The sequence below is a fragment of the Liolophura sinensis genome, chromosome 11 (assembly GCF_032854445.1).
Source record: "Liolophura sinensis isolate JHLJ2023 chromosome 11, CUHK_Ljap_v2, whole genome shotgun sequence".
NCBI lineage: Eukaryota > Metazoa > Mollusca > Polyplacophora > Chitonida > Chitonidae > Liolophura > Liolophura sinensis.
This window is the reverse complement of record NC_088305.1, coordinates 17,905,511-17,925,803: the sequence shown is the minus strand read 5'-3', so window position 1 is coordinate 17,925,803 and position 20,293 is coordinate 17,905,511. Positions and strand designations below refer to the sequence as shown.

General features: G+C 41.1%; 2 protein-coding genes across 2 annotated transcripts; both read right to left on the bottom strand.

Moving 5' to 3' along the window:
* Positions 1 to 10,609: 10,609 nt before the first annotated feature.
* Positions 10,610 to 11,536, bottom strand: LOC135478137 (carnosine synthase 1-like). Its single transcript, XM_064758408.1, has one exon. It carries the CDS (start codon positions 11,534 to 11,536, stop codon positions 10,610 to 10,612), a length of 927 nt encoding a protein of 308 aa, XP_064614478.1.
* A 67-nt stretch (positions 11,537 to 11,603) lies between these two features.
* Positions 11,604 to 19,908, bottom strand: LOC135478135 (carnosine synthase 1-like). The gene is made up of 6 exons (XM_064758407.1): positions 19,180 to 19,908; positions 18,470 to 18,674; positions 17,889 to 17,974; positions 16,424 to 16,649; positions 13,842 to 14,092; positions 11,604 to 11,837 (listed from the first exon to the last, which is right to left on the bottom strand). Exons 1-6 carry the CDS (start codon positions 19,906 to 19,908, stop codon positions 11,604 to 11,606), a joined length of 1,731 nt encoding a protein of 576 aa, XP_064614477.1.
* Between the last annotated feature and the right edge of the window lie 385 nt (positions 19,909 to 20,293).

The following is a 20,293-nucleotide window of genomic DNA, read 5'->3' as shown; positions in this document are numbered from 1 at the left end:
GGGTACGTTTATAACTTCTTTCAAAGCACATGCTCTGGCAATTCTTTAGTTCAACATATTCTTTAGCCCATATTTTCACACGCCTTCAAGGCTTCAGTGTTTATTATTTCCTTATTCTCTATTCCTGTAGGTAAAATTCAGGGTGTAATTTTTACGAAAAACGTGTACATAATATACTTACTGATCGTGGGTTAACCCAGCTGTAAGACATGTCAAATTGTTTGATCAATTCCAGATACGAATTTCACGTCTTACCAGATGTCTTTCTAGTCCACGCCCCTCACGGAGACAGCATATACCGGAAAGTTATGGAATCCGATCTTCTCTTTAGAAAGTAAGGGTTAACAAACAATGTATTTATTTGATCTTTACCTTACTCCATGCTCGAGAAGTTTTCAATATTTTATTGTTGTAAGACACAGGAGTGTCAGGTGTAAGCACCTTTGATCTCTAGGCAACCGTCCGCTGCCTTTCTTAACATGTGTAACTGTTCTTTCACATAGCATTGTTCTCGTACAAAAAATGACTCGCACGTTGTTCTGAAGGCTAAGACAAGGGTGGTCCACTAATTCAGAATATCGCCACTGCAACCTGTTCATCCTGGAACGTAGTACGGAAATTTATATCCACTGAAAACATCAGTTCAAAAGTTTTTGATCAGATTAACACTCGATGAGAAAACTATTTTATTGTCGCGAATCATGACTCCGTCCCAATTTCTTACTTTATTTCTTTTAATTTCTTTTTTTCGCTTTCCGATTGTTTGGGTTGAACGTTGTTTTGGAAAATGACTTGCGGTTATTGACAACGTTCGCTATGCTCGTCTGTTTCGACGCTTACATTCGTAACCAGCAATCGTCTACCAATCGTCAGGTGAAGAATTGTAACACTAAATTTCAATCACCAAAGAATAATAAAAAGTATATAATGCAAGGAAGTTCGTGTAGGATAAAGTCGTGTGAAGAGAAGCAGTCAACTGTCAGCGTTGTCGAAATCACGAAAGGGGTTTTGTAGATTCCTACATTCAATCTGAAACTGTCAATTATCAAAAAAGATGTGTCTCAGCTGTTTTTTGAACTACAGCTGTAACAAACCAATGCGACCGTTGTGAGCTCAAACCCAGCTCATGCTGGCTTTCTCTTTGGTCGTACGTGGGAAGGTTTGCCAGCAACCTGCCGTTTCTCGACCACACCAAGACACTATGATTATGTCGCCCCATTGATCAGACAGCAGACAGCAACGTCTAACACACCTCAGATGCAGTCACCAATAATGGCGGATGTAGGTACAGCTTCCGCTCTAAAATGTGTATTCTGGTGCAGCCACCAACAGTGGCAGGAGTAGAAACAGCTGCCGATCTAGGATGTAAGCACTATCAGATGACAAATGTAGATATAGTCTCGGCCTACGATGTACATCTGTAAATAGCCACCGTGTGGTACATGCACCTGAAGGCAACAGATCTGACATATAGATATAGACACTTGTACCACGTGGTGCATTTCATGAGATTATATTGATTATATGGTTACATGGTTACTCGGTGATAGGGTACGGAAATATATGGTGTCAGTAAATTTTTAATTGGGCTCAGTACGAAGGTTACTGACACCACATATTTCTACTTCCTATCACTGAGTAACCTTGTAACGAATTTATCTTGCAAAAGCCATATGAGTTCAGTGCAGATGGCCGATGTATAAGAGAAACGCCATTGTTTTTCACAGCCGAACAAAGGGAGATAACTCAGTTGACATCCTCTGCACGATTCAAGAATACACACGCCCTCCTACCCATCGCATTTTTTCCGATGCGTAATGAAACAGGGATGCAGAGAGACGGGACATGTTGGTAAAAGTAGGAATTAAATGACCCCGAAACTTATGAGACTAATATGCCTTTGTTGATCAGGTTTACGTAACGGTTTTCTTTAAATGAAGCTGGTGAAATCTTCTGTAATAAACACACTGACTTACGATATGGACGAAATACTAGTAAATGATAATGGAACTAACAATGTGTCCTAACCGTTGAATATCCGTTCTTTTTTAGGTGCAGGCATCAACTTACCATACAGTTCTACAGTAAACTTATTGAGTTATACAAAGTGGAAGCTGACGTGTTTGACTTTGAAACAAAACTGCTCACCTTGCCACCGTCGCCTCACCCCTGACATCATATAAAATGTCTGAAAAGTCTGGGAGATTTCCACAACTTCATTCCTTTTCACAAAGTGGAAATCAGCGACTCTTGGACTCATGTGGAGTAATTTTCGACAAAAGGTCACAATTTTTCACAGTGAAAAATAGATATATTTTATGAAAACTGAAACACACAAATACTAAGGATATGAAGAGTAAAAACAAGCTGTGACGATAATGTGCTAGTTGGCAAATGGTCACATGCAACCGCTGAAATCCAGCATCTTTTCAGTTTACTGCGGTAAGGGTTTTATTTTAACGGTTCATGTAATTACTTTATAGTAGCAAATTGCACGTCCCTCGCACCATGGATGAAGGAGAGTTCGGTAAAAGAATGTAACCATGTTAACTTCAATTTATTAGACGTCACAGATCTGGAGTTACTCAAAATGCTGTCTTTTAGTATATCGACTTTTAGTATACGATAACAACCAAACAATGCAAAGGAACCAGGCTTCAGGGATGCTTAGTCAACCAGCAGAATCCTAATTTATGTACAATATAGTAAAAGACGTACAGCACAGAGAGTGAAATATGTCTGGCAAATTGAATTGTCACACGTAACCAATGGAATATGCTCTCTTGTTTATTTAAATCTTTAAGTGCACACAGAAGCAATTTCGACCTCTCTAGTAGTATGGCTTAAGTAACGCCGTTTTACGTTTAAGGCCTTGCATAAACTGGGTTGCATATCTATCTCTAAATAGCAACATATCTCTGGATGAGTCAGATTAAAGAAAATATATGTGTGTGTCTGTTTGGGTATTGGGTTTATCGTATTATTGCGTTTATCAGCTACGAGTCTAGTATTTACTGAAAGGCAATCGTTTGGGATATTCTTGGTAATTACAGAAAAAATGGTCTGATTATCACGTATGCATTTTGGGGATTAAAATTTCAGGTTAGCCCCCTAACATGTAATCAGGGGTTTATGCACTGTATTAAGAGAACTCATATTAAAGTGCCAAATCTAACTATAACACAGTTGTTAACAAAACAAACAAACAAACAAAAAAAACAAATGGATGATCATGCTCCATCTCTACCATGTTCATTGTTGACAGAATCACCCGTCACACACAAAAACATACGTATAAAATGGACTGGAAACATACACATGGGAAGAAGCCAACCACATTTTGTTAATTTATTCATTTATTTTGTTGGTGTTTTATGCCGTACTCAAGAATATTTCACTTATACGACGGCGACCAGCATTATGGTGGGAGGAAACACCTTCCCACGTACGACCGGAGAGGAAGCCAGCATGAGCTGGGCTTGAGCTCACAGCGACCACATTGGTGAGAGACTCCTGGGTCATTACGCTGTGCTAGAGCGCTAACCAACTGAGTCCACGGAGGCCCCCACATTTTGTTTATCACGCGATGTTAACAAGGTATGTGTACAACGTGTACTCGCTTTGCTACATGTAATGTGTATGTGTCAGCGCGGACCAATCATCCAGGAATCTCTCACCAATGCTGTCGCTGTGACTTCGTCCACTTCATGCTGACTGCCTCTCCGGCCGTATGTGAGAAGGTCTCCCAGTAACCTGCGGATGGTCGTGGGTTTTGGTCGTGGGCCCGCTTTAGTAACACCACCATAATGCTGGCCGCCGTCGAATAAGTGAAATGTTCTTAAGTACGGCAATAAACATCAATCAAATAAATAAATGAATGAAGAGATAAATATTTAGGTAGACAAAGTTCTGTATGCCAAGAAAACTATAATGTGTTTGTGCAAATTTGTTATATTTAATGAGTGAGTGAGTGAGTGCTTGGGGTTTAACGTCGTACTCAACAATTTTTCAGTCATATGACGACGAAGAAATCATTAGGGTGCATGTACGTGTAATGTGCGTCCTTGCTGCAGAACGGATTTCCACCGCTCTTTTATTTAGTGCTGCTTCACTGAGACGACTTACCGAAGGCATGTAAGCCGCATTCCCCCCCCCCCCCCCCCCACCAAAAAAAAAATACATAACATTTTAATAAGGGGGCCTCCGTGGCTCATTTGGCTAGCGCAATGACCCAGGAGCTGTGAGTTCAAGTCCAGCTCATGCTGGCTTCCTCTCCGACCGTACGTGAGAAGGTGTGCCAGCAACCTGCGGATGTTCATGGGTTTCCCTCAGGCTCTGCCCGGTTTCCACTCACCATAATGCTGGCCGCCGTCGTATAAGTGAAATAGTCTTGAGTACGGCGTAAAACACCAATCAAATAAATAAATTTGAACAAGACATTCAAATATTAGCAGTCGTCACTCTGCGTTCCAGGTCACTACTGGCAAGGCGATTATGTTCAACACGATGTGCACGCTGCCCTTACATCGGGTCGACACATGTGTACATGTGCTCAAAACAGAATTACACTAAATGTAAGATTTACTTAAGTTCACTAGTAATTCCTTCGCATGCACTAGTTATTGTAGTCCTAACTGTAGTGACGATCACTGAAATCTTCACACAGCATACAGGATGTAACAAATGCTAGAAGACGTTATATTTACATGTAATAACATGCAGGACTCTTTGCTACATTGCTATACATGTAAGGATCACACTTCCACGGAGCATTGTCAGTAGCACTTTATATGGAAGAAAACTTAGTTATGGTCAATGACCAAGATAGGCATACCGCCATCTGGATGCTGTCTAAGAGAAGACAACTCACTAATGTTGCCAATTCCTTTTATTGCACACGGAGTTATCCTCCTTTAGGCAACAGCAAGATGGCGGTGTGTCTGCCTTTGTCGTAGACCATATAACTGATACCAGTGGGAATTGTTTCCCACTGCAGTTGCTCATATAAACATGATGAAAGCTTGAGGCGTTTATGGTAAAATAGTGGCGAAGTGAACCAACTCATTTATGCCACACGTGATATGAGGTCAGAAAATTTCACTGCTGTTCACTGGCGCATGAAAATTTCCCTAAGGGTTTGACCTGGAACCTATTTATATACCAAGTGAAGTCAACTGAGGGATCACAGTTAACCAGTGAACCAGAACCTGTTTGATACTTACTGGTGAAAAGGCAGTCTTTAACAATCCGACAACTTCACAAACTAGCACAGTTTTGTACTGTGATTGACAAGTAACTTTGGCATTTTATGTTCTTCAGTTTATCATCCGCTAGTACTGACTACACTACAATCCTTGGGGAGGTCATATCAGTTTTCCCTTTAAATAAATTCTGAAGACGTCATCAAGAATTGTGGATCACAAAACGACGCCAATAGTTCACTGCTTGATCTGTTCTGTTTATTTCTTTCTTTGTTTCAGGCCTTGAAAGATTGACTGAAACCTACCATAATATTTTGATTAGTACAACAGCACTTACAGTCGCTTTAGGGCTGAACAATAATAACAACAACAACAACTGCTACTACTTGGCTGAATTATTTTCTACAGATTACATTTATTGGGAATACAATATAATCTTTACAGTATATAATCTAGAGCTAGTTCTCTGTATTCTAGGGTTAGATTCCGGAAGCCGCATAATACATCGATATATCTAGTAAAGTTACCAACCGTATGTTATGACCACTACAGTGACTGTTGAGGTGCACTGTCAAGGCCTCAGACCCCCATTAATTTTCCATAAGCTACAATGTTAACGTCTAGCGCTGTAGCTCAGTCCCAAACATTCCGTGGCCAATAAGCTTTGGTGCATACCTGGCCCAGCCTGTGAGAAGCAAGCCATAAAAATCTTGGCATAGGTTGACCGTCAAAATCGGGACCTTTCCATGCCCAGCTGGGAGATGTGCCTAGCAACGCCAAGGGGACGTCACTCGCAGCCTCATCACTACCTCACACCTTGTGTCCTTTCACCCAGAATTTCGAACTTTCATCAGTAAAGCTCATACCTGCTCAAAGTTTAGAGAGTTTCCAGCATTTTAATACCAAGCATGCACCTGTACACCAAAAACGGCAAGCTCGCAACAAAAAAGACTTTATACCCTAAAATTAACAGAACTACAATCGTAATGGGGGGGTCTGTGTCCTATCATGCTGGTAAAGGAAGACTGATAAGGCCCAGCGTGCAACAGCTGAAGAACATTCTTAACAGAATTATCTCTCGTGACATATTGGCTTTAATACCAGGAATTGCATCAGGCCACTACAAGAATATTGTTATGGTGTGATGAACCACAGCCATCCACAGGTTGCTGCAAGACCTTCCTACGAACGACTAGTCAGGAAAGGAAGCTATAGTGTTAGGTGGGTTAAGATCACCTCGTGGATGTTTTTGCGCGAGATGTTTATGGAACCTTTGAAAGACAGAGAACTGCAGATTGTCCTTAATACGCGTACCATGGATCTGTTAGCGTTGAGATGATGTGTGTAGAATGAAAAACTCTTTCTTGTTTTCCTTCTGAGCAGTTTTCGTAAAGAGTGGCATGGTATTCTGAAACATTTCAACACTGCATCGTACGATCTTGCATTCCATTGGTCAAATCCAGTCTGTAAACATAGTTTATCGAAGACATGAATGCTACATTAGTCTATTTCTGCATTGTGCTTAGAGTTTTTAGTACTTTTTGACCTACAAATCAAGGGAAAAGACAAGGTACGGCAATGCAGGGAATCGGCCTCAGAAAGGTACAATATAAAAGAGCAAATTTTCTACAAATCTGTAAATTTCCGAATCAGAAGTATTAAACTTGGTCTATTTAAACGCCCACAATATTTACTAATCAGTAGAACACAAGGTTTCTGATATTTGTTTTGGTATGCAAATACGTAAATCATAGACACACGACATGATTTGTGTAATATGTACCGGAATTATAAGACTAAAGGTTATATTCGTTATATATTTCTTTATTTCATGCGTGTTTAACGCCGTGCTCAAATTTTTTTCTGAGAGTTACAGTGATTTTCCCCACTCTATAATGTTTAAAATAGACACAGATATTTCAGTGTGACATAAGAAGGCAATCCTTCAGTAACACGGATAAAGACTCGCTTCAATCGCTTTAAGTCATACGCTTTAAGTATAGCAAAAAAGGAGAAGTAAACCAGAGCTGAAAAAAGTGGTATTACGAATGAACCAATCTCAACTACAGTCAGTTCCACTTGCTGAGGTGCACAATTTCTTGCGCTGGTACTGTTGCATCGACTTACCATAAAACCTCATTTATTTGTACAGATTTACTAGTCCCTGTTGCCCATGTCCGTTAATCTGGAAAATCCATCAAAGGCGGCCACAAGTGTATCAATATCAGGATTAGTCCAGCTGGGTGGTAGGTTCATAAATACCCATGAATATCTGTACTATTTAGGCTACAATTTTCATGTGTGGAAAAGAGCGAAGAATGTACCACATACCTCTTTCCTACATGCATTTATCGTATACATATGCCCGCCATACATTACGGAAGACAGGTGCCCTTGCACGTGTGTTACATTTCAGAAACCGCCACACCGGCGTTATTAGCAGTTATTACCATCAAGCAGCTAGCGAATGTTCAAATTCCTCGTCCAAGTCTGACTTGGAAAACCGTAATCCAAACTAAAACGTTCGAAAGTTCTCTTTGCGCACTAGAAACTTTAATCCCTTTGTGAACATTCAAATACGCTGTGAATTCGACAGTTTTCTGGCAAGATCATTAAGCACTTGGTATCTTTCATGACTATATACAGGTATATGTCCCGCTCTTCTAATCCCGGTGGCTTTTTAAGTGAGACAATCACAGCCATTTCTCGATCGTAGTGGACAGAGTGTGTAAACTGGTCTCTCTGGTGTTCAATCCACAATGCAGTCACACTTAACTGGCGGTAATCTCGCCCCTACCTAGCTTATCGCCCAGCACGGTGTCAGTATAATATGACTGGATGGGGAGTCTTGTCAGGTGTCTTCAGCATGGCATCCCAGTAAGGAAGCACTGTAAGTCGACACTGGGTCTGACCTGCTAAAAAGACACTCCGTCGCCGAAATGATATCGAAAACGACGAAGCCACAATCAAAAACATAAACAGAGCAATTTACTGACAATATCAGCAATAACTGGGGACGTAGAAACATTAACAACGCGATGACCTTCTTGTAAACTGCATTTTGGTCATGAAAACTATATTTTTATTCTATTTATTTCTGAAATCTAGTGTGTAAGATCTGACATTAAGTATTTGGCTGTAGAATAAATGACATTAATATATAAGCCTTAATAATGGCTGAAACATCTTTCAGTTATATGGAGCTACGTTTTGTGAATGCAACTGATAGAAGTATATTCAGTATTAAAATGCAAAATCCATCCAATTTCTTCAGATATGTACTGTGCGAAATCTAGTAATTCAGGCTCAACCTCATTGCACACAAAGACAGGAAAAACGCCACAGTAGAGATCTAACATAAAGATTAGAGGTGAATGAATCATCCAAAGCATTACAGAACACGCAGACTGGCTCATTTCAACATGTGAATGTAGGAATATGCACTTTAAATGTATTTATTGATTTGATTATTGTTTTACGCCGTACTCAAGAATATTTCACTCATGCGACGGCGGCCAGCATTATAGTGGGTGGAAACCGGGCAGAGTCCTAGGAAATCCACGACCATCCGCAGGTTGCTGGAAGACCTTAGAGGAAGAGGAAGGCCGGAGAGGAAGCCAGCATGAGCTGGACTTGAACTCAAAGCGACCGCATTGGTGAGAGGCTCTAGGTCATTACTATACGCTAGCGCGCTAACCAACTGAGCCACGAAGGCCCCACGCACTTTAAAATCAGCTTGTGTATTGAAATGAAAGTTTTGGGCGGTAGATCTATAATAGTAGTTTTCTGTTAGGGCTTTTCGGGATTTGATTTATGATTTCTCATTTTTATGTACCAGGGAGCTGCTAGTATCTAAATGTTTTCAAAGGTCTCCAAAATTTGAAAGGCAAATTAAAACAGTGTACTATAATTGTATAATCGTAACATATCGCGGCAAATGCTCAAATGTCCACGAATTAGCTCAGTAACGACTCAGATGTTGCCAAAATACATTTAATCGAAAGCATGGGGCCTACTTATCAAGTCAGTATGGAACTATCTAAAACATATTAGATGGACCTGATTTTTCTCTATGTTTCTTGTTCAGATAGGACTCTTACTGGACGCTGTAACAATTACTCAGCACTGAGACGAGACTTGGAATGGATGCCCTAAAAGCCGCCCACCACTCAGACGTGACTAAGAATGGATGCCCTAACAAACCACCCACCATTAAGGGGGGGGGGGGGGGGGGGGGGGCTCCGTGGCTCAGTTGGTTATCGCTGCTAGCGCAGTCTCTCACCAATGCGGTCGCTGTGAGTTCAAGTCCAGCTCATGCTGGCTTCCTCTCCGGCCGTAAGAGGTAAGGTTTTCTAGCAACCGGCGGATGGTCTTAGGTTTCCCACCGGGCTCTGCCCAGTTTCCACCCACCATAATGCTGACCGCCGTCGTATAATTGAAATATTCTTGAGTACGGCGTATAACATGACACCAATCAAATGAATATATAAGTAATATAACCCACCATTCAAAGAGAACAGAGTAAATGTAGTAATTCATTCAGACCAACAACCATCCACCACTCAGACAAGACTCGGAATGGATGCCCTGAAAGCCGTCCGCCACTCTGACATGACTTGGAATGGATACCCTAAGAAGCCACCCACCACTCAGACACGACTCAGTTAGCGCGCTAGCGCAGCGTGGTGACCCAGCAGTCTCTCACCTGTGAGTTCAAGTTCATGCTGGCTTCCTCTCCGGCCGTACGTGGGAAGGTTTTCCAGCAGCCTGCGGATGGTCGTGGGTTTCCCCCCCCCCCCTTCCCAACACCGGTTTCCACCCACCATAATGCTGACCGCCGTCGTATAAGTGAAATATTCTTGAGTAAAACACCAATCAAAAAAATAAATAAATACAGACATGACTTGGAATGAATGCCCTAACAAACCAGTAACCACTCTGACAAGACTCAGAATGGATAACCTAAAAATCACCCACCACTCAGACAAGATTCTTATAGGATGCCCCAACAACCAGCCACCACTCAGACATGACCTAGAACGGATACTCCGACCACTGCTAATGGATGCTGTAACAACCGTAACACTTAGAAAAGACTGAAATAGCATTAGTTTCACTCGTTACATGACTATCCCAGAGCTAATTCTGCATTACAGCAGAGCCAAAGTGATTCGTATGTGTTTAGCAGAGGTGGACAATATGCATGACATGTTGTCTGTCTAAATAAATTCAAACAAACTTAATGTATGTATAGTTTCACATTTACAGTTTTAATTCCGCAAGTCCCTTTTCACCCCCCACCCCCACCCCACCCCCACCCAAATAAAGAAATCGACGTAAAACCTTGTCCTACTTTGTATACGTATACATGCCTACAGACATTTCCAAAAATAAAAGCAACAATTTACTCAGGTAAATGTACTCAAGCAATGCATTAGTGGAAAATTTTTGTCGTCCACACCAAGCCTCTTTCCGAGTTCTACTAGTTTCACTTTTGCTGTATGACAATCTGAAGCTGTTACTCCAATTGAACAGAATGGTTCCTCCAAAACGCTCGGCGCCAAAGTCTCCTGGAACTGATTAAAATCTATTAACCCCTGGTCTTTAAGTTTCCTCAGTAGTTCTAGTGTGTCTGGTGTCATCGCATGGCCGTGGACTGATGCTGTCAGACAAATAGTCATGATGTAACAAGAAGGCTGAGGTTTAACCAGCCTGGGCCGAATACCACAGGCGATGGCGAAGCAAAGCAGAAGAGTATCCACTTTGAAACATTTCTTGATGTTGTCTCGTAGATCGTATCCTCCAAGTCTGGCGTTGATTTCAATCAGCTTTGGCCCGGTGGCGGTCATTTTCAAGTCCACGTTAAACGTACCGTTGTCCAGACCAATGCCAATGCAACAATGAAAAGCCGCGTATACCAGCTGATTGGCCTTGCTGGGAGAAAGCGTTGTGGGAAAACAACTGGAAACTTTCGTGAACGTTGGGAGACGTGTTGGACCCTTGTCGTGTATGAAAGCCGTTACTAGCTTTTTGTCGTAAATAACAACGTCAACACCGTGTTCCGTACCCACGACGTAATCCATTAGCAGCATAGACGTCCCATGGCATACCCCCGGGATGTTTTTATGATCAGTCTTCATATGTCGCTGAGCCTGATCATAAAATGCGTAACAACTGCCAATATTGTCTAGTAGTTTGACGCCTATCGAACCTGCACTGTACTCTGGTTTCATTACAGCAGGGAATTTCACAAAACGTGACGCCAATGTAATCTGATCGCGACTTCTGATTTGATATGAACTCGAAGCATAACTCTTCTGGAGTCGACCAAGCATTGTGTTAGGGCACTTACTGAACAAGAATTGCTGGGTTTTGCTCTTGGTCTTCGCCCTTACAGCAGCGTCAATGGGGGGCCCCACGAAGGACATTGCTTCGCAGATCATGGCTGTCAGAGGAACACAGTCCTCCCAGAAAGTCACACAGCCGTCTAGAGCTGGGCGCCCGCGTGTCTGAAGCATCTGTATTATGGGCCTCACAGTGCTCCTTGTCTCGCGTATGGTCCGACATGTCGTAGTGAATAAATTCTTCCACCAAGTCAGCAGCATAGGTGTTGGGGTCCTCATCAATGAGATGAACCTAAAGATCAATAAAAGTAAGATAATTAGATAAAAGTAAATATCATATCGTACGTCCATTTGTCTTGATTTACGTCATCGCAGAGTTTGGTTTTATTCTAGATTTTATCAGCGACAAAGACCTCCTTGGGAAGACTTTCCATGTTGTTGTCTTTCATATCATATATCTTCATAAAAGATAACTCTGCTGGTGGACTAAGCATCTCAGATTCCTATTCCCTTTGCATTGTTTTAATGTGATTGCATGTTAAATGTGATAACAACACACTTTTTTGAGTAATTCGTCTAATAAATTGTAATTAACATCACTGCACTGTTTTTTCTTATTTAATTCTGCTCAAGATGTGGTGCCAGGGGGCGTATAATTTGCTACTATGTAAGCATTTACTTGAACAGTTAAAATAGAACTCATTTTAACTTAAAAAAATGAGTTTAAAGTGATAATTTACGTAGCCGGTTACGTGTGACCATTTGCCCGATATCTCACTTAGAGCTAAAGTTTTATTCCAAGTGTGTAACTGTACAACGATACCAGCTCGAGGTCTGTTCCCTTTTATTGTTTTAATGTTAGTGTTGATTTCAGGTTTGTTTGTGCCGTTATACTTGGGGGTATTTCCTACTTGCTATTGTATGGGCATCATGAGTAACACCCATGTGAAATACAAGAAAGTCATTAATCAACAGAGTATCTGTATCCTGATGGGTACATACTTTCTTCCCTTATAGTGGGCCCATACCTTTACAATTACAATATACAGAAATTACTAAAGAATAATCTTTACCGAGTTCGATCTGTCTGATTCCCCAGACAGTTTCTTTTTTATTTATATATTTATTGACTTATTTATTTATGTGATTGGTGTTTTGCACCGTATTCAAGAACATTTCACTGATACGCCAGCAGTGTGATGGGAGAACACCGGTCAGATCCCAAGGGAAACCCATGGCCATCCTCAGGATGCTGGCAGACTTTCACATATACGGCCGGGTAGGAAGCAGTATAACAATGATCTGATAACTTTAAACAGCCTGGTTGTGAAATATGTATTCAAATTTGCTGTTTTTAAATTACAGATCCTCCTGATATTACGTCTTATTTAGACTTATATTTGTACGCAGACCACAACGAAAAGGACATTTGACATTGTATATTATGCTTGCGTGGATAGCAATAACAATAAAAGCAATGAAATATTCTTCGTGAAAACATGCTTCGGAAGTTGAACATTACTAATCAGAGACAGTATTAAGTCATGGTGCTACTGGGCGTGTAAATTGTTACTATTTATGCATTTACATGAACACGTAGAATAAAACCCTGAGATAAACTGACAATTTTGCCATTTACGCGTGACCATGTGCCAGTTATCACACTGTTGTCGGTACTCTGGTCTTACTCTCTGCGCTGTACGTCTTTAATAACAAGGTATCCCTGCATCAACCAGGATTCTGCTGGTGGACTAAGCAACCCCGAAGCATGGTCCTTTTCTTTGTTTTAGTGTGATTGTATGTCAAATATGATGACAACAGAGCATTTTGAGTATTTTTCGACCATTGTCGTCTAATAAATTGCAATTAACATCGCTGCATATTCTTTTGCCTAATTCTGCTTAAGCCATGGTGCTATAGGGCGTGTAAATTGCTGCTATTTATGCATCTAGATGAACAGTTAGAATAAAACCCTGACTGAGGTAAATTGAAGAGAGACCGTATTTCACCGGTTACGTGTCACCATTTGCCAGCTATCACACTCTGCTCGCTGCTCTGGCCTTACTCTGTGCTGTATGTCATTAATTATATTCTAAGGACATGTTCCTTTCAATAATGCAAACGTCGTATTTCACTGGTTACGTGTTTTCATTTATCAACCACCATAATATTTTCATTCTTGTGGTTGCACTCTTACATTTATTAGGTTTTGTTTATTTATTCAATATTATAGCATTTCTTCAGACGGAAATTGGGAATACCCGAATAAAAAGAGACAAAACTTGTAACCGTTTACCTTAATGCCACAGTCTCTTGCCATGTCCCATACAAACGTTTTGCCCACGAATCCTGCGCCAAGGACAAGTATTCTCCTTTCAGCCAGAACGTACTTTAGAGAACGAGTTAGCATGGTGGCCAGCAGAGGTCTGACTGCTTCGCCAGCTTGATCTGGATTGATGACGTCATACAGCTGACTCCTCTGACAGCCAACGTTAACCGGAACCGGAAGTAAATCTCCTTTCTCAGAAGTCACCATAAAATCCACAACTATAAAGCAGAAAAGTAGAGTCTTGCTCAGAGATCTTCTGTTTCATACAACAGAGAGAATCATAATACAGGAAATCAGAAGGAACACAGTAAAATTCAAGTGCATCCGTAATATATTCACTGTATCCGAATAGGCAGTTGATTTGTACTTACATCTAGCGTCTGGCTGAAAGGTATCTGGGTAAAGAATTCTACCTTCTACATATTTACATGTATTGTACATAATAGTTAGAAGAAATTAATTATTACACGTGATAATATGTGGTAGACCTCGAAATGGTCTCCAACCGAAGACTCAGGGCTGGCCTCGAGAGTACTGGGGTCCGATGACGTCTTTCAGGTGACTGTCCCAATGTGATGTGCATCGGGAACGTGGGTGAGTTTTCTTGTATAGAGCACATTAGGAATTTTATAACTGTCAAGTTAGTGACGTTATATCGAAAGCATGAAATCAAACAGGACGGCCCTGCATAAAGTAATTGCAAGTGGTTAAGTTCATTGCAACTAACATGGCGACTACAATCAACTTAGCCTACAATAGCTTTGTGCAAGAGGCCCCTGATCCCCAACCCTGGTTGTGCCGCTACACACATGATGCTTGGTAGCGGCCGATAGCACCATGGAATCTTCAAAGCTAATAAACACAGGAGCCGTAAAAAGGTCCTATTCACAGGTAACAAGGTTGCCCAATATAGAGCAGGAATGCCCTGTCGTAGACAGGAGCCACCATAATATGCCGCTGACGCCTTACAGTTACATTTGCCTCGCCAGGGTCGATGAGGTGACTTTCAGAGCTGACCTAGCACCGTGGCGATAAGAAAGTATTTTTCTTCTGGTACCAGGGTTACTCGCTGTAAAAAAAGATGCGTTCAGTCTTAGAAAGCAGTCAGCATGGTTGGGTACCGATCTCACTGGCTCTCTATGGATCACGTGCCACATGACGGTTTACACCGAAACCACAAACTAATGCTCTGCGAAAGTTTGAGAGCATTAACTACTGTAAATTAAAGAACTATAGTCATATTATGGGGTCAGCATGATCATTGGCCGTAACGTTCACGCCTTCATGTCTAATCGATGTGGATGAGGTCATGTAGGTAAAGCTCAGAGTTGACGTCCACTGAAAGTGGAGTTATGTCCCCTGGTTCCGAACTTCATACAGCCACCTACGGAAAATATAAAAATACAAAGACTGTAACTGCCTTAATTGTTGTCCTGGGCTGCGCATGGACGACATCATTTTTCCCTCCGCTCTGCGTGTCTCATCCAGCTTCTGGGTCATTCATTTGGATAGTATAATTCAACAAATACTCACCCACTTTTAATCCAGCACGACCAATGAACTATAATTTTTGACAAAATTGAAAGACAGGGTCAAAATAACTGTTCGAACGATATTTAAATGTAATCGGTTACATCGTTTGCTGAGTTGCGATATGAGTGTGCGATGGTGATGGGATGGGATGCCGGACGAACTGCTAACAGTACATTATTAAAACTCAGGTCAAGTTTTCTAAATACAATCTGTTTAATTCAATATCTGTTTAATTCAACCGCCGGTGTCATTTAAAATGTGTCTCATGTTTGAGGTTTGTAAGATATTCGAACACTTGAATTTATTTCAGCTGAACAGTCATCAATAAAACACAATAGTATTTTTCGTTAAACTTGTCACAATTGTGAAGGAAAGCAATATTTAACCTTCAATATCACGCACAATATTGCCACATGTAACGACACTGAATTCATAAGTTTGCTTACCGAATGATTTGTTTGTGTCGTTTGCAGCGCATTACACAAAGACTATGTGAATATTGTGAGTCATTAGTGTTGATTGAAGCTACCGAGAAATTGATCGAAAGGGTGCCGTCAATAGAACAGGATTTTATGGGAATTTTAACTGTACTGTACAATAAATCAGCCGTTAACATTTCTTCGACTCCAGTTTCTTCCCTTCCTGTAAAAGTGCCATTTTGCATATACCATACCAAGACCAGAATCAGGAATGTTATTCTTGAGTTACGTCATTGCTACCAGAGTGACGTCCCTCTCCACAACGACACCAAAGCTGTACGGCATTGTAGCGACTTGCCTATCTCTTAGCATGGCAGCATTCGTGTGTAGAAAAATGGTATCAATTTTTTTTAATATCCGACTCGAAGACTCACACAAGAACATAATGAAGGAGATCATACTGATCCTGTTTAATTAGTTTAATCGATGTTTGTATACCACCCTATCTCAGAAGTGACGCTGCAAGTTCTGGAAGAATCGTCAGTCTGGGTATTATATTGCAATAATTGACTTATTCCCACTTATTTTGATGGATACCTAGCAATACGATACCTATTATATCTGTTTGGGCGTTTGTGCCTCTGTCATCCAGTTCCATGATGATTTTCATTATCTTTTCGGAAATTCGCTTCAACTTATTTCTTAAGGACTGTTGGCTTTTTTCGCTGCTTATTTCCAAATCCTTAAATGTGTCCTCTAACGACTGGGGTGCAGCTTCTTCGGTTCGTCCATATGCCACATCTCCACTGATGAAGCATAAAGTCTGTAATAAACATAAACCATTGTGTAGGTTCTAAAATCGATCCTTATTACGCAAAATTCGCACATGTAAGCTGATTAATGCGTTAAAAAGCAGTCTGTTTTAAAATGCACGGAACTTCCGCGGTCGAGCTGTGACCCAGGAGCTTCTCACCAATGCAGATGAGATAAGTTCAAGCTCAGTTTATGCTGCCTTCCTCTTTCTTCGCACGTAGGAAGTCTGTCAGGAACCTGCGGATGGTCGTGGGCTCTGCTAGGTATCCTGCCAAAATAGTGCTAATGGCCGCGCCATATAGGTTAAATAGTCTTGAGCACGGCGTAAAAACCCAATCAAATAAATAAATACACTGAGTGCTTCTTTAAGGATAACAAGTGGCATGCGTATGTCACACTGGTGTTTCAGTCAGCTACAAGTAAATGGTTATAATGAAGTAAATCTGAAATTCGGTCGATGAAAGCTCCACTGACCATTTAAACTTGTACTAAAATAATGCCAAAAGCTCTTTGACGACAGCTGGGTCAGAGTCCGAAACACATGTAAAAACTGAGAAAAAAACAGCAACACAAAGTAGATGGATATTGCAGTCCACATGCAATACAAAACAAATTGAGCATTGGACAAGCTATATAACGTAAAATGAAAAATGTGTTTGACAAAGGTGCAGTTACATCATTTTAAGTTTTATTAGATTTGATTTGATTGATTGGTGTTTTACGCCGTACTCAAGAATATTTCACATATACGACGGCGGCCAGCATTATGGTGGGTGGAAACCGGGCACAGCTCGGGGGAAACCCACGACCATCCGCAGGTTGCTGGTAGACCTTCCCACATATGGCCAGAGAGGAAGCCACCATGAGCTGGACTTTGAACTCACAGCGACCGCACTGGTGAGAGACTCATGGGTCATTACGCTGCGCTAGCGCGCTAACCAACTGAGCTACGGAGGCCCCAAGTTTTATTAGAGCAGCGATGTCTAATAAATTGCGTTCAATACATCACTTCATTTTTTATGTAATTTTGCTTAATCTATGGTGCTAGGGAACGTATAAGTTGTAGCTTTTGTAGCAGTTACGTGAACACTTAGAATAAAACGTTATGTGAGGTAAACTGACAAGAAGCCTGATTCAAACACTATGGTGTCACCGCTGCTCTAGTTATTCTCAATGCTGATGTCTTTCGTATTGTACAAACATCTAAAAATTCTCACAGCATATATTTAACTAATTGCCCTTGGCTTACCGAAGTGAGTACAACTTCATCTTCTGGATTACGGCATACCGTTGTCTGAATGTGAACTCCCACGTCTCGATTTTCGTGCCTACATACTGCAATTGGAAAAAGGTACACTGAAAGCTACCGCGGCTTGTTGACAGAAATGAAAGCACAGCAACAAATGTATTTAGCCATTGCAATCGACCGTAATATATTCCGCCTGTCGTCTAATATTTGCAGCTAAAGCGTTATATGTCATTTCATGACGAAAACGTCGAAAATCGCTAACAGAAAGCTACCTTGGCGTTATAGAAATCTACCACCATGTTTACTATCAAAATTCATCTAAAAATAAAACCATAACATATTTACATAAATGTAACCTGAGTTCTTCACTGAACCCAATTAAACAAATTAGTTTATTTATTTATTTGCTTCGTTTTCATCACCAGTCTTAACCAGTAATCAGGTATTGTATGAAGAGGAACCGGCATCCCCAAAACACACCACCGATGTTAAGCTAAACAAATGGCCTTTTTCTCGGAATAGCGCATGGACGCATAACCCAATCGTCTGGAAATGAATCAATGATTCATAGCTATACTCACACTCGTTCAGTTTGTTCTCATTTTGGTTCGATTTCGTAAACCTGTTCGTATTCATCCCATCGCACTGAATCAGAATGATATCGCCTTTGCTAGCGTGCGGAAGCAGATCACAGACAGCGCCCAGAATATCGCCAGTTTTCCGTAGTCTGGTGCCCCGGGTTGCTTTGTCATCGTTATCTCTGACTCTGAAGATTTTAACTGTAACCTGGAACACAAGATACAAGGTATAGGGACGTTCATTTTGTGAAATTTTAGATCAGTGACGTCTAAAAATATTGCAAGGGACATAACCGCATTTTATTTTTCCTAATTCTGTTTAGCCATGGTGCCAACGTTAGGCCTAATGTCTGATAAATAGCAATGCATATCATTGTATTTTATTTTACCCAGTTCTGATTATGAAGCCATTGTATTACGGCATTACAAGTTGCTACTATTGCTACTATTTAAGTATGTTTATGAACTGTTATAATAAAACCTTCATTAAAGTAGAAACCTAGATTCTATCCGTTACCTGTGAGCATTTGTCAATGGTCACACTGTCGTTCCTACATGTAGTTTTATTCTCTATGCTGTAAGTTTTTATTACATTGTAGAATATTACATTTTTGCAAACGTTATTAGGGGTAAGCTGGGAGACTATGTAAGTAAAAGAAAATTCTCAATAAATACGTAAAAGTTGGTGTCTGTTAAATGAGAACAGTACCTACCCACTCAGCATCTGAGATATCCGGAGATTCCTGGAAATTGGCAATAGCGGGTCGAAGTACATCAGCCACATGTTCACCATTAGACGTTATAGGCACTACAGTTATCCCAGAGATATTTTTGTCGTAATTTTCTGTTGGTTTGTAAGGAAAGGCCAGAGTTTTCGGCACCTTTATTCCAGACTGTGCCAAAAGAATCCTCATGAGAATTATGTCGGACAAAAAACGTGATGTTCCCGGGGGCACACTTTGCGGACAGTCCACATCATTAAACAGCTGAATAAGAGACGCATCGGAGGTCGAGTTAAAGAAATACGTGACCTTTCTGGGAGGATCAAATACTTTTAGATACGAACTACCCCCTTTGTAGCAGCAAATACCTTTCTTGACGTACAAAGCAGACTGGACATAGGTACCGGGTTGAATCGCGTTTACCACGTTTGACAGCATAGGCTTCTTGATTAGCCAGTCCGATGAGAGAACTAAGAACAGGTCTCCGGGACAGTGTTGGCAACTTTCAAGAAACAGACTAAGGCCCTCGAGATTGGGGGACAAGCAAGCTATGGTGACGTCCTTCTCGCTGAATCCCTCGCAAGGACTACTGGAGTGGTCATCCGTAGAAGGATAGCCCATGCTGTGAAGGACCTGTTGGAGCTCTTCATAGCGATGACGGACTGCTGGGTCGTCAGAGAACTGTTCCCAACCACCATTCAAACTTACGGTCAACGACATTTCGTCAAGTTACAATAAGACTGCTGTGACTTTCACAATTGCTCTGATAGTCTGGAACCTGTGAATGAAGTAAAAACAAAACATTTCTCAGTTTACAGTGCACGTTGTACAAAAAGGTTATATGCATCTTCACTTCTTCGACGTACTGTTATGTTGCAATGGTAGATCGCTGTTTGTAAGGCGTATTAGAGAACTTGAATGACTGGATGGGAAAAGCAATGCTCCTTTTGGACTTTTTGCCGCATCATTCAGAGATCTGGCACCTGGGTGCGTTTTAAACGCTGATTTTTCTAATCGAGAGTGTTAAATTTTTCCAAACTCGATCCAGAACTCAGCCATTACTGTTTGACGGATTGAACTGGAATGTGGGGAATGTTTGTAACAA

Excerpts from the sequence above, each read along its gene's own strand:
- LOC135478137 (XM_064758408.1), bottom strand. The coding sequence starts at position 11,536 with ATGCTTGGTCGACTCCAGAAGAGTTATGCTTCGAGTTCATATCAAATC.
- LOC135478135 (XM_064758407.1), bottom strand. The coding sequence starts at position 19,908 with ATGTCGTTGACCGTAAGTTTGAATGGTGGTTGGGAACAGTTCTCTGAC. Across the intron at positions 16,650-17,888 it reads ATGAAGTTGTACTCACTTCG|ACTTTATGCTTCATCAGTGG; the intron begins GTAAGCCAAGGG and ends TGTTTATTACAG. Across the intron at positions 11,838-13,841 it reads CAAGAGACTGTGGCATTAAG|GTTCATCTCATTGATGAGGA; the intron begins GTAAACGGTTAC and ends ATTGATCTTTAG.